General features: G+C 53.4%; 1 protein-coding gene across 1 annotated transcript in view; it reads right to left on the reverse strand.

Moving 5' to 3' along the window:
• Positions 1 to 13,650, reverse strand: part of SLC18A2 (solute carrier family 18 member A2) — a 37,196-nt gene that overhangs the window by 3,584 nt on the left and 19,962 nt on the right. The window contains exons 11-15 of the mRNA XM_026494224.4: positions 8,418 to 8,496; positions 8,182 to 8,233; positions 7,465 to 7,528; positions 5,678 to 5,797; positions 5,407 to 5,540 (exon numbers count right to left, since the gene is read on the reverse strand). Coding sequence (XP_026350009.1) covers positions 5,407 to 5,540; positions 5,678 to 5,797; positions 7,465 to 7,528; positions 8,182 to 8,233; positions 8,418 to 8,496 — 449 coding nt within the window. The remainder of the gene's footprint in view (positions 1 to 5,406; positions 5,541 to 5,677; positions 5,798 to 7,464; positions 7,529 to 8,181; positions 8,234 to 8,417; positions 8,497 to 13,650) is intronic.

Below are 13,650 nucleotides of genomic sequence, written 5' to 3' on the forward strand. Positions count from 1 at the left end.
CGTGGGATGAACGGCCAGACGGGGCAGATGTGCGCCAGAGAGCCTTGTGCCAGAGGCCGTTCCTGCTCGAGGCGGAGGGGCACAGAGCTCTGCATGGCAGGACACGGCACCACGAACAGCTTCCCCCACCAGCCGTGCCTTTCGGCGTTTTCCTCCATATCAACTATTCCCCCAACATCCTTGTGTGCGGCTTGAAAATCTACATGGAAACACTGATCTGTTCAAATTTATCTCATGTTGGCCTATCGCAACCTATCTTGGTGTTTGTCAGCGATGCCCCCCCAGTCTTGCCCCATACATTTGATAACGTCCATGACTCCGCTCAGTGCTAACCCATTTCTCGTTTCCTGAGAAATTCTAAAATGATCTGCCTGGGTGACATGTTAAGATAATGACTTCCTTGACCCTCTAAGTCAGGCTGCCAGCTCAAATTGTCAGCTGCAAATTTAACTTTTTTTTTCTTCTTTTTTTGGTGCTTTGTGCCAAGTGAATACATGTATTTAATAAAGAGCTCAATTTCTAAAACTCAGTAACTGAGGCAACAGACATTGTCCGCCGGGAACATTCTCCCCATATGGATGTATTCTTGTTACACAAAAGGTTTAACCCCCAAAGAGCTCAACGTCTCACCCCCGCAGGGCAGTGATCCTCAAAGAAACATGTACAGGAATCCCTTGGGGGGAGGAGGTTAAACCTGAAATTCAGGTCCCTAACCCTTTGTGACAGTGGTGTCAACACGCTATGAGAAGCAACCGCCATAGTGATACTGTGTTGTCTAGACCTACAGCAGAGCCGTATGGCTGCCACAGCCTGCTGGACACCTGCCGCCATGCCTCTAAGGGCCTGTCCCTCCATGGCTTCCCCGCGAGGGAAGGACAGGTCCCACGGCACTCACAGGTGGAATGCTCACAGCTCAGGGACAGCCGTACAGAGGAGAGGGGACGCGAGCTGAACCTCGAAGGTTGGGAAGGATGGGCACTGCAAAGGACCTGTGAGCACAGCAGGAACTACCCACTCAACGAGCCACTAGGTAAAACAGGGACACGGCGCCGGGGTGGCTCAGTCGGTTAAGTGGCTGACTCTTGATTTCAGCTCAAGTCATGATCTCAGGGTCATGGGATCGAGCCCCGCATCGGGCTCCACACTCAGCATGGAGTCTGCTTGAGATTCTCTCTCCCTCTCCCTCTGACCCCCCCAACTAGTGCACTTGCTCACTCTCACGCTCTCTCAAAAACAATAAATATAAAAATAATAAAATAAAAACAGAGATACTAACAAGCCAGCCTGGCCACCACAGAGGTCTGACACTGAGGAACACAGATATTAATGGGGAAGCCCAACCAGAGCCAGACTGCAGGGCCCCGAATGCCAGGTAAGGGGCCTTGATCCCTGGCCCACAGGCAGCAAGAGCCCCGGGAAGGATGGCCATCGTTCTACCCTGCTCATAACCGCCTTCTCTCTCTTGGTTCACCCAGCCCCATAAGACCTGACTCTGCATATATGCAGACTTCTTACGGACCCCCGAAACCTAACACTGGGCCCCTAGTATGGACTCAAACAGCTGTGTTGTAAGGGAAGAAGTTCAGTCAGACTGATGACGGGGGCGTGGACAGACTTTAGAGGTCAGAAGTGATCGATGCAGCCAAACCACATTTGCACACAGAGCCTATTCCGGATAAATAAGTTTTCTTTCTGGAAATACTGTTTCATAGCTTTTAGAACCTAGCTTACTGGCTTCTGAACCTCTTTTGAAAGACTGTGCAACAGTTCTGCTCTTATAACAAGTTATACGTGATCAAATAAGCCAGACGGTATCTGTAATATTCCCAAAGTGCCAGGGACAGAGAGGGGAGGACAGGATATAGTGGGTAAGCCAAGTGCGTAGGGGCCACAGAGAGCGAGGCTCAGGGACCCGCCAGGTAACTGAAGTCAGCTCTCTGCTGGGGAACAAGGCGAGTCGGACTCTCCACTGAAGACGAGAGAGGGAAGAGGAGGGTGTCTGAATTCAGAGCAGAGCCCAGTTACTGAGAGTTGAACCCCTGCCACACGCTTGGCTTCCTCTCACAGAGCAGAGCGAGGCTCTCCAAAGTGGTAAAAGGCTTGTTGGACCAAATGAAGTATATAAATTAAATGTGCAGCTGGGACATGAGACAGGAAAAGCACAGAAGGGTAAGCCTTCGAGGCTTGGAGATTTCGAGAGATACCAAAAAAGATTAGTGATTTACGTGTCCATTACGTAAATGCCCTGCTAAGGGACACATTTCTCTAAACAGATGATGACAGGCAGGTCTTTGCCTGGCCCCTGCATCCAGGAAGCAGAGTAGCCGGAAGGACGCGCTAGGACAACTGAGGCAGCCGAGAGTCGCTCGGGAAAAGCAAGCTGCGATCTCAACGCCTACTTTCCAGTCTCGGCCACAACGAGAGACGTCAGGAGTAAGATGTCAGACGCGTGCCCTATCTCTAGAAGTAATTCTTCAATCTGAAAAAATATCCATACCAGCACACGGCTATTCTCAACCAGACATTTTGAGAGTCACGGGCTGCCTGTCATTGTCGTGTGACTAAAACACAGTTGTCCTCACATGGCAGAGCGGCTATTTCTTCTACTTGCAGAGGAACCTGAGTGACAAACAGGACTTCTTCTCCACCTGTGCTGATTATGGGAGAGGAGAGGGGAGGGAAGGGGAGGGTCGAGGAGAGGAGAGACGAGGTGAGGAGGGGTGAGGAAAGGAGAGGAGGGGTGAGGAGAGGAGAGAAAAGAAGAAAGAGAGAAAGAGAAAGGGAGGAAAGGAAAGAAGGAAGAAAGGAAAGAAAGGAAGAAAGAAAGGAAAGAAAGGAAGAAAGAAAGGAAAGAAACCGAGAAGGAAATCGAGTACACCGAACACCAAACAGAAGAAACACTCGAGGCTCACATACTAGGTCATGAGTCTACGGTTGGGGACCCATAAACACAGCATTCGATCCTTCCAAACAAAACAGCTGAAGTCCCAACGCCTCATTATCAGAATGCCGCCTAATACAGGAACTATGTGCTACGGTTTATAGGCCTTATTCCGGGTCTCCTGTCCCCCTGCATTTGATAAGTGCACATCCTGAACGCCCGCACTGGTCAGTATTGGATTTTCTCAAGTGGGCAGGAATCGATTCCGTCTCCCCCGCGGCACACTGCTGTCCCGGCCTCGCTCCCCCGATCATCAGGTTTCTTCCCGCTCTGCGGGCTCCGGGAGCAGGCCGCAGCTGTCGGTCACCCTCAAAGGTTCCCGTCCCACTAGGCAGATGGAATCCAGTGTGATACCTTCAATGATGGGCGGCAATTACGGGCAGCGAGATGTGCGTTTTCTCAAGTTTTTAATGATTCCTCTTTCTAGGCACGGATTAAGGATTTTGACATTTTAACGGTGAAAGTGGCTTTCTGGAAACCTGCGATCCTATTGCTTTGCCCCGCAAGATTGTCTCTTCCACTCCCTCGGCATTTTTAAGTGAACTAAAGCACGGATCTACACGAGGGGAGAGAAGAGGCACTGGGGGCCTGCCTCCTGCCGGGCGCCATGTGGACCCCACGGCGGGGGCCGGTGGGTGGGCTGATGCCCCGCTCATCCTCGGACCTCGCTCATTTCCTCCGACACCTCAGATTAAGCACCACGCTGCTGCCCACACACAGATAACCCAGCAGCCGCTAACGTCCACGGCTTGGCTAGGGAACCCCATTCAGCTGTCCCGGGGTCTCAGCAGCAAAAGGAAGTGCTCACCACCCAGAGGGAACAAAGGGAGGCGACCAGGGGACCTCTGGGCGGGCAGCAAATCAGAGCATTCGGTAAAAGCAAGAAAGAAGCATGGGGGGTCCTGGAAAGAGTAACACGCTTATTGAGCATTGACTGTGTGCTAAGCCCAGGGCTAAGCACCGTGTGGGGTTCTCCTCCAAATCCTCACAGCCAGCCAGTGAGGCAGACGCTGTCATTCCCCGCGCGACAGCGTGGCTCCAAGGCCACGCCAGCCCTCCGCTATCTCCCAAGAAGCTTAAGCAGCCGCCCGGGTGACAGGAGCCATCTGTAGGTGATTTGGCTGTTTTTTGGTCAAAAAGGGTCGGGAGTAACCTTCCTTCGGCCTTCATCAACTTGTTATGGTGGCAACAGAATGAGTTTTTAAGTCATTGCACTGAGAAGTTTCTGACCCCGATGCGGGCGTTTCAAGGCCCTGTGCGGGGGTCAGGCCGGGAGCCAGGTCGGACGGTCGATCAAGCGCGACGGTTGTTCAGAACTGGGGGCATCGAAGCGAGGAGAAGGAAAGAAAGGGTGGCTTCCATCAGGGGAGTTCCACAACACCTTCCACTCCTTTCCCTTCCGCTGAACGGGTCATGAGTGATTCAAAATCACCTCGTTACTTCCTGAACAGTAAAGGGCATAGACCGATGCTCGGTGCTGAAGATGTTTTTTAAATATATTGAAGAAATTCACGAATACAGAGAATGTTCCAAATAAACAAAGGCCGCACCCGGCCTAACTGGCGAGTCTGTGTCTGTTCCTAAACCCACTCTTCGGGGAAAATCATAAAAGGGCAGTTTGAGAAATGCCAGAGCATCGAGACCCATTTCGGTTCCCCCCTCAGAAAAAACTTCTGGAAGTACCCCCAAGAGAACGTCGCCAGTGAACCTCAGAGCCACTCCTAATCACAAAAATACGGTCCCTCCCTGCCTGGGTCATCTCATTCATTCTTAATCTAAACCACTCTTCCAGTCGGACGAGTCTCTGTCACCACGCGAGGGTTTCATTCACCACCAGGTATGAAGGCTGTCGGGTTAACGTGACTAATGCATTTCAAAATTCAGGTTGAGAATCAACAAGCGAATTTGCTCAGAGGAGGAACACCTTATGCTCAATTCTATATCTTTCATCTAGTTATGATTTTGGTTATGAAACTGCAAACCTGAAGGTGACACATGATCCCGTGTGCTCAGAGGCACCTATACGAGAGTTTTCCAAACACCCTTATCTACACCAAAACCGTCTCCAGAATCCTTGGCAGTAAGGACTAAAACGCTATCACGGAAAGCTGCGAGGTTTAGGACCTGGCGCAGGAGGCGAAAAAATTATGTTCAAGATTTTCAAGAACTGAAGTAAATTACATTGAACTACCCCATGTCTGCTCGACGAAAGAGCTGTACGGACTGCTAACCTATGTACGAAAATCATGTCATTCTTCACATTTATAAACAAAATGCTTGATATAGTAAAAGAGATATGGCCCATGTGGTATAAACTCAGAAGGAACTCTTTACCATTTATGTTTGGGGAGTTCTGCCCAAACGGAGCAGAAATATATTTTATAAACTAAGCCGTGAAGAAACTATCCAGAAGACCATGCTAAAATGATCAAGAAACACTTGACTACGTCTTAAAATTTTCTTACCATTTTTTCTTCCTTGGCAGGCGGACTTCGAAGAAAAAAGCAGAGAGGAGCAAAAACAATATCAATTATCCCAATGATGGTCATGAGCCACGGAAATCCAACGGCCTTTGCGATGGCCCCACCAGCAGAAGGACCTTTCAGGAAACAGAGAATTACATCAACCTCTCTCCAGATGTCTCACAGACAGAAAGATATAAAAGTTTAAATAATTTGCAATCAGCATGATCGTGCATTAAGCTAACAGGCTGTTCTGAAAAGCCAGCATCCTCACCTATGGCATATCCCATACAGAACGCTACGTCTGCAATGGCATACACGCTCCCGTAGACAGACACGTGCCGCAGGTCGACCAGGTAGCCCATGATGGGCATCATGGACGAATCCACCATTCCTGTGGACAGTCAAGGAACATGGTCTATGGAAAACGGATGTGACCCAAAAATGTGCGGAATATCAGGGACTGTGTCCTAACCTCACAGCCCCACTAGCTCTTCCCCAATGGTCATCACCACCTCTGAGTCTCAAAGCAGGCTGCCCAAGGCATACCCATCACTGAAGACAGGCTGCAGGTCGCTGAGGCTGGGACCGGAACCCAGGCCACCTTTGCCTGTTTTCCACCTTACCTCACCTGTCCTCCATGGTCTGAAGGGCCCATCTTCCAAAGGAGGGCTCCCAGTCCTCTGGTGACTCACAGACCAGGCTTCACAGCCAGTCAGGTGCTGCCCACTGGCTGTGTGGGCCCCTCACCTGCTTCCAGCCGGTGCTTCCCAGATTAAATCCCTTCCGGTCCACTGGCCCCCAGCCCTCACCCGGGGGGCACACCTACAAGCCTCACACACCCCATCGCCATCCACAAACCCTTGCCTCACGCACAAACCATAAGAAGTTGGAAAGTATCAGGGAAGCTGTCTGAGGGGCCACCCTGCCCTGCTCGGGGAAGAGACGGAAAGGGGCTGCTCAGTTGGGGCTCAAACACACACCACCACCGAGGCCAGTATTAGAATCTCTTGTTCCTTCAGCACAGGGACAGGCGGCATAAAGAGCGAGCACGTGTGCGGAGTCCTGGGCTCAAGGCCCCGGCGGGGTGAGCACGGCCATTCCTTCTCTCTCCGAACATGCCTTCCCCATCGTAAAACGGCGCAGATCGCGATCGGCTACGATGAGGCCGGATCCGGGGACCCCTCCAGCGGGGGGCTCCGACGTGAGCTCCCTCCCCGCCAAGTACTAGCGGCACGAAGAGGCGGGACGTTTCTTTCACTCAACGAGTATTTGTTGATCCCCTAACGCGTGCAGGGTGCTGGGGCCATGGGGTGAACAGAGGGGACAGAAGAGCTGGACGGGCCGCGAAGAGTTGAAACACGAATGACAGTTGTCCCTGACGCCGTGAGGTGCTGTGTGAGGACAAACCTAACGGGGCCTGGGGAGTCCGCAGAGGCTCCCTTCTCTCTTTCCACGGTACCCAAGATTCAGTTCTTGCCTTTAGCCTGGGATAGATTTAGCGTTTACTTTTATTAAGCCCCGTCTGTATATTACAAAGGAGAAACAAATGTGTACTATTTATGGGAAATGTTCACGAGATGGGGACCGTTCCTCACATTACAAAGGCTCGTCCCCTCTGCCGGTGAGAAGTCCCACAGCATGGTGGTGATCGATACCTCAGCTCACCTTTTCTGTACCAGACCTCATACAAAATACATGTGAGGTCTCTGCCCCCCAGGTTCCCAGCGGCAGGTCGGTGCGCAGACTTGAGCCCAAACAAACGCCGAGTGACGGATTCTCCTGTTTGCCCAGGGGCAGCAACGGAGTGTCCGTTTGCTTCTGTAAATATCAGGCTTTTAAACATCCTGGTGTTCAGGAAATTAATGACTAGGACGCAGAAGCAGGAATCTATCTGTAGATAAGCGACAGGCTGTACTCAAGCTTGGCCGCCCACAGCCTCCTCTCAAGCTTCCGGAAATTTTAGGTCGAGGGACTACAGTCTGCCCCAGTAAGACGAAATCTTTCTTAGTCGTGGGGAAAACAAAGTTTTAAATTGAGGCATAAGGTTAGGTGACTTACCAATTGCAAAACCGACTCCAAAGTTGGGAGCAATGAGTCCATAAATGTTTTTTGCAAAAGGAATCTATAAGAGGAAACAAATATTACACTAGAATCACGATATCCAACGGTAAATCTTCCGGGAAAATCCTAAAGACATGTTTTCTCTGGCCTGGTGTGCAGGTGTCCTTCGGGAGGAAATGGGAGGAAGAAGGGGGGGAGGCTTTGGCGAGAACCGGGACCTCCAAGTCTTTAAAAGTTGAAGACAAAATGGGTTTTGTGACCACCAAGGAAAAACTCGCTAACTGCTGAGTTGAGATCAGCCTGGACCATATTCCATTTCTGACAAGGACCAGAAGGCCTCGCTCGCGGCAGATACTGGCCATTGGTAGAAGGTGTTTTATTCTAGAAAAACATCTTGCTATTGTTTGAAGCTAGTTGTCTGAAAGAGGTTAAAGACACTGTAATGTTTAAGATGATGGGGTGGGTAGTGACATATACACTATGCAACAAGACAGACTAAATAACCTCCAGCTGACATAAAATAAAAGTATATTCTTTGGGGACTCTTGTCCAAAAGGTTTAAGATGATAGCAAATTAGAGGAAAATGGAATATGTCATCAGATCAACTATCAACAAAATTGAAACGGCTACAGAAGTTTCCTGGGGATTCTGGCCCAAAGCAAAAGTTTTATTTACAGACCATTGCCGCTTGTCCAATATCATCTTTTACTCACACATAAAATGCTGATTCCAACAATTATCATTCCCAGAAGAGCGCAAAGCCACCTACCAAAAAAAAAACACAAAAATACACCTTTAATAAATGATCACTCTGATTTTTCCCCCCAGGCCAAATTTTCGATAGAAATCAAAACAATTGCTTGTAATGACTGAGGCAGAAACACGTAGAATTTGCTTCAAAGAGCTACATTATTGTAACAGAGCGAGCACTGTGCGCCTTTCATCTTACCTCCCCATTTTGTGTGCGAGCATCCCAAAAATATTGGTTCCAATGAGATAAGAGATGCTGGCCGGCAAGAAAGCAATGCCTGTAAATTTATGAAAAGGACACCTTATCAGCATTGATTATCAGTCAAGTGTTAGAAAAAGTAATAATTGTCAGACACCACGATGGTGATTAGAACCGCGGGGAGAAGCCCTGGGGCCCGCACCGAGCAGCTAATATCCGGCGGCTGACGGATCCAGACTGGACCCCACAGGCCTGATCCGTCCCCACAAAGCGGCTGAGACATCCCACAAATGAGATGCACCCCCCCATCAACAGCTCCGTCTCGCCTCCATCTGTGCTGGGGGGGGGGGGGTTGCACGCACCGCCCGACACGGGCAGCTCCCGTCGTGGGAGGGGGGCCCCTGTGACCCCACATGCACCGTGAACAGCGGCGCCCCCCGCCCCCGGCCTCACCCCTTTGTTACTTTACCACGGAAGGCAGGCAGGCACAGTCATCAAAAAACTGAGCCATATTAAGGGCCAAGGAAAAAAGTTAAAATCATCCCAAACCCCACCATTCAGAGAACGAGCGTGGTGATCTCCTGTTAGTTCCTACCCACGCAGATAAATGCGTGTGCCTGGGGTTTTAAGAAAGAAACAAACAAAACGGGGGGTTATACTATTGTTCTACATCCTGCTTCTTTCAACGAGCTTTATGAACATTTTTCCAGGTCTAAAAAAATTAATGTCCATGTGGTCCTTTTTTTTTTTTTTTTTTTTTTTTTTTTTTTTGGTGGCCGAGTCACGTGATGGACCTTGACACGTCTGAGATTCGACGCCCTCCCAGAGACCTGGCATCCCCAGACCAAGCCTGTGCCAATTTCCAGCCGCGGGTGGCGGTGGTCGCCTTGAACATCGTCTGTGCATTGAATAGAAAGCCCTCCCCGAGTCCCACCAGCCTGGCTGCTGGGGATCTGTCCACATCAGCTCTGTGTGGTCCCCATCTGTTATCAGGACAAGAGACAATGTCTTCTCGAAGGATGGCTTTTCAAACTAGTCATACTTTTAGTGTTCTCCTTGGACTCAGTTATACCAGATTTGATTCTAAGCCTTGCCCACTTGTGGTGAACGTTGCTCTGTGCTTGGTCCCAAGACCGCACAAGCTAGACGTGTACACCAGATACCGGACGGCCAGCAGGTAGGCTCCCGAAACGCACAGGGCCCGGGGCCTTTCTTGTTCCGGCAGCTCAGCAGCGCTCAGACAAGTGGGATCTTGCCCCTTCGAGGATACGGCAGCCTCTCGCTGCACCTCCCTAAGCATGAATGCAAGCCATCAAGCCCTCCCGAGAGGCTGAGCCTTCCAGCACAAAGATTAGGTCCAGGAGCAAAATCCAAAACCAAATCATCCCAGGCTTGGTGATCTGGGAAATAATAAAGAGCAATCTCATGGTCGTGTCCCAGGAAACCATTGTCGTCACACTTGTCATACGGGCGGCCAAATGATTGTTGGGTGTAATCAGATTGAGCAAACAGGACTGATAGCACGGGTCTGGCTCAGGGCCGCAGCAGAGACAATGACCACACACGGCTCTGGTCTCCATGAGCACGTCGTCAAAGGAAGGAATCAGGTGACATCTGAACGGGGACGTGGCTACGTTAGGGACGTAACAAAGGTGCGAACGCAGTGCTCTGGACCCAGAAGCTCCCCAGAGCGGCTGGTAATCAAGCCTAACCTTGAACACAACGGAGTCGAGTCAGTCTGGAGACCAGAAATCATGAGGGCCTTGGTCTCAGGAGGAGTGTCTACGGGGTTCGGGGAGGCGGTAAATGGAGGAAGGAAGCAAAGTGTAAAACAAATAACACCACAGGTGCCGCGATAGACAGCCACCAGCACTGGGCCTCAGTGTCAGAGAAACAAAGGAAAATGGAGGTGGGGGTGCCTAGACCCCCTCGAGGAAGGCAGCTGCTCTCCCTCCCAATCACTGCTCTGGAGGATTGAGGTCCCAGATGGGAAGATCCCACTTTTCTAGAAAAGCCTGAACTCGAGGTTCTTACACGAAACCTCGGGATTTGTAAATGTCGGCAACTCATTTTTTGAAACGTTAAGCCCCTGCAGGCGGACACTGAAGCAGCAACCAAACCCACATTCGGGCTGAACTCGGTCCACAGACAGCGCCCAAGGAAGTGGACTGCAAAGAACCTGACCACAAGCCCTGCTTCCCGGTGCGTCGGCCACCTGCCTGACTTGGAGCGGGGTGCCGAGCTCACCCGCGGGACCTGCGCGCAGACGCACCCGATTTTCCAGAGACGGCAAATCCTCCCAGGCAGCGAACTGCTTCTGGTTCACGCTTCTCCAGGAAAACACACCCAATGTAAGTGTGGCAAGAAGCACGGCGTTCACTCCAGCTCGACACGGACGAGCGGAGACACAGACACCGTTCCGACAGCACGCATCTCCCAGGAAGGTTCTGAGGGTCAAAGGGCAAGCAGCCCTCCCTGTCTGATTCCCCTGCCCTGTCCCTCCCTGTGAGCTCCGCCGTCCTGGCATGGCACCCTGGTGGCCTGGCCTTCCCCAACCTCCTAGCGGCAGGGGGGACCACTGCCTGTTCCCACCGCCCAGCTCCGGGGGGCACACAGCCGGTGCTCGGAGCAGGGCTGAGCACTCAGAAAAAAAAATCCCGTGGGAGGACACGGACTTCCCAGAACCAAACGTATGGAGGGAGGCCACCGTCCGTTGAAGGCAGGGCCCCCCCATCCAGCAGCCTGGCCCCTGGGAATGCGAGGCGGCGGTGGGGTCTGGAGCCGGAATCCTCTCTTCTGGACTTCCAGCTTCGGACCTCAGGCTCCAAGCCCCCGAGATCCGATCTGCCCACAGCTTCGCCATCTCCTGCGTTGCCGGGGCCCCCACCGCACCACACAAGCTACAGAAGCCGTTCTAGGGACTCAGAGAAACCTAGAACCCTCAGCGTGCCTCCCGCCGCAGCCTGCCTGGTGTCCCGAGAGGAGACCACCTGCTTTGCTCTGACAGACCCGGGCTGGGAGCCCACTGCTCCTCCAGACAGCTCTTGAAGGAGCCCAAAGCTTCCCATCACTTCCACCCACTGGTCCTGGTGTGCATTCCAGAGCCTTCCACCTCCTCCCCCCGCCCGACCACCAGCACGAGAAAATGCATCCCACCCACGGGTTGGCTTTCCCAGCAAACCACCAGCAGGGCGCTGGGGCGTTCCCAGTGACTGGGCATCTACCGCTACCCTTCTACCTTGAAACACCGCGCCCAGCCCCATGCTGGGCGCACAACACGTGACCACTAGCTCCCGAGGAAGGACCCAGCGAATCGCGGGGCTGGCTCCACCGTCTGGCCCCAGGGTCATGCCTGGCCCCGGAGGCAGTCACTCCTGCTCTGCACCCGGGGAGCCGCCACTCACATAGCCCTCGTGGGGCTCACAGCACACTGACCCGCACCCCCACCCGGTTCCCGCGGGACTCCAGGGGGCATTTTCCACCCTAGGGCAGGACTCTACGTTCTCACTGGAGGCATTCCTCCTTGTCCCTTTCAGACCTTCGTGGGTGCCCAGGGAGATCTTTCTGGATCTGTCACCCACTGGTCAACTTTCTCCCTCCCCAAACCCATATCCCCTGCAAATGCGACAAGAGGTCTTTGTCCATCTCTTCCCAAGGAGGCACGTGTTGACAGGCGGGACTGCACACAGTGCGGGGGACACACGAGGGAGCCTCTCCTTTGGCTGGGCTGCTGCTCTCTTTACAGGGGTGCACCTCCTCCCTCGTCCCTGCGCCTACGAGAAAGTTCACCCACGGGGATCATCCCCCCACCCCTGTGCTTTCATGGAAAGCCTGGCTTTGACCCCAGGCTCAACGGGCACAAGAGGACGAGGCTCAACGCACCACGAAGCCCCCAAGGAGCCGATGCTGGATGGTGGGGATGCGTCCGTGGGCTTCTCCCGACCTCCGAATGACCCATCCCTGAGGTCCCCAAGGGCTTGATTCGGAGCCAAAATGGGGCAATGGTCCCAGTTTGCCCTATCCTAAGGGAGGCTCAGGAGGCCGAAGTCCCCACATCCGGAGCCACAGCATACGGACCATCCTCTTGTCCTTGGGCACCCGGCCAGGCTGGCAGGACATGCCTCGAGGTCATGGCTGGCTGGGGAGTACAGCGGTTCCGCTGCCGAGCAGACGAGGAGCCTACCCTCCGTCCCACGCCGCACCACATCATCTTGGAGAACCAGAGGAAAGAGTCTGGCTCCACTCTTCTCTGGAGCCCATTCCCTGGAGCTTACGTTCCCTTTTGGGGTGTGTAAGCCTCCCCAGGAATGGGGTCCCTAAGCCTCTCGGTGTCGGGGGGAGGTCATCTGACCCCGGACTTGAGGGAAAGAGCGATGCCGTGAAAGGATTTTCTCCCCACCACCCCACACTCAGGGCCACCCCCAAGCGGCAGTGGTGTCTGGGGGACGGGCTCACAAGGGAGCCCTCTGGAATATCGGTGGGCCGCCACCTGCCTCCTCTAAAAATTACGGCCCAAAACGCAGCGTTCAATGAAAGCCATCACACTTTGCTTTGACTTCAAACCTTACGGCCTTTTTCCAGAAATGCTGAGGGAAGCAGAGGGGCAGAAGGGCTTCCCTTTGCACACTGGACCGACGCGAGCTCACATGACCTTGCGCGGGGAGGGGAGGCTGCCCGGGCCTCCCGAGAACAGCCGTACCCCCTCCTGGGGCGGGTCCTCACCTCCACCCTCCGTCCTTCTTCCAACGCCCCCCACGGTGCCCTCCACCCCCCAGGGCTCCGAGGGGCCTGAGGGGCTCTGGGAGAAGGGGGCCGCTAGCTGCGGAGCCGCACGGGTGGTGGGCTCGGCTCACACTGGGGAGGACCCGGCGGAATGGGGACAGATACGGATTCTTTTAAAGAAACCCAAGATTCTCTTGAAGAAACCCACGTCTAGGTCCGAGGAGGGAAGGGAGTGATCTCACGGTGGAAAGGGGCGGCGAGCCAGCGGGTGAACATCTGGCCTCGGAGATAAGCCCCGTGAGAGGATCTGATAAAATCGAGGCGGCCTGCGGCCTGCTATCTAACTCGGAGGGCCCAGGGCCTCCGCTGGACTTGAAGGACTTTATAAAGAAAGCCTCGGGCGGGGTCTGGGGAGGAAGAGGACGGAGCAGCCGAGGTGCCCTGCTCGTGGCCAAGACGCAATCAGTCAGGACAAGAAGTCAGTTGGGGGGGCGGGGGGGGGGACATCGGA

Source organism: Ursus arctos, unplaced genomic scaffold, assembly GCF_023065955.2.
Source record: "Ursus arctos isolate Adak ecotype North America unplaced genomic scaffold, UrsArc2.0 scaffold_7, whole genome shotgun sequence".
NCBI classification, from domain to species: domain Eukaryota; kingdom Metazoa; phylum Chordata; class Mammalia; order Carnivora; family Ursidae; genus Ursus; species Ursus arctos.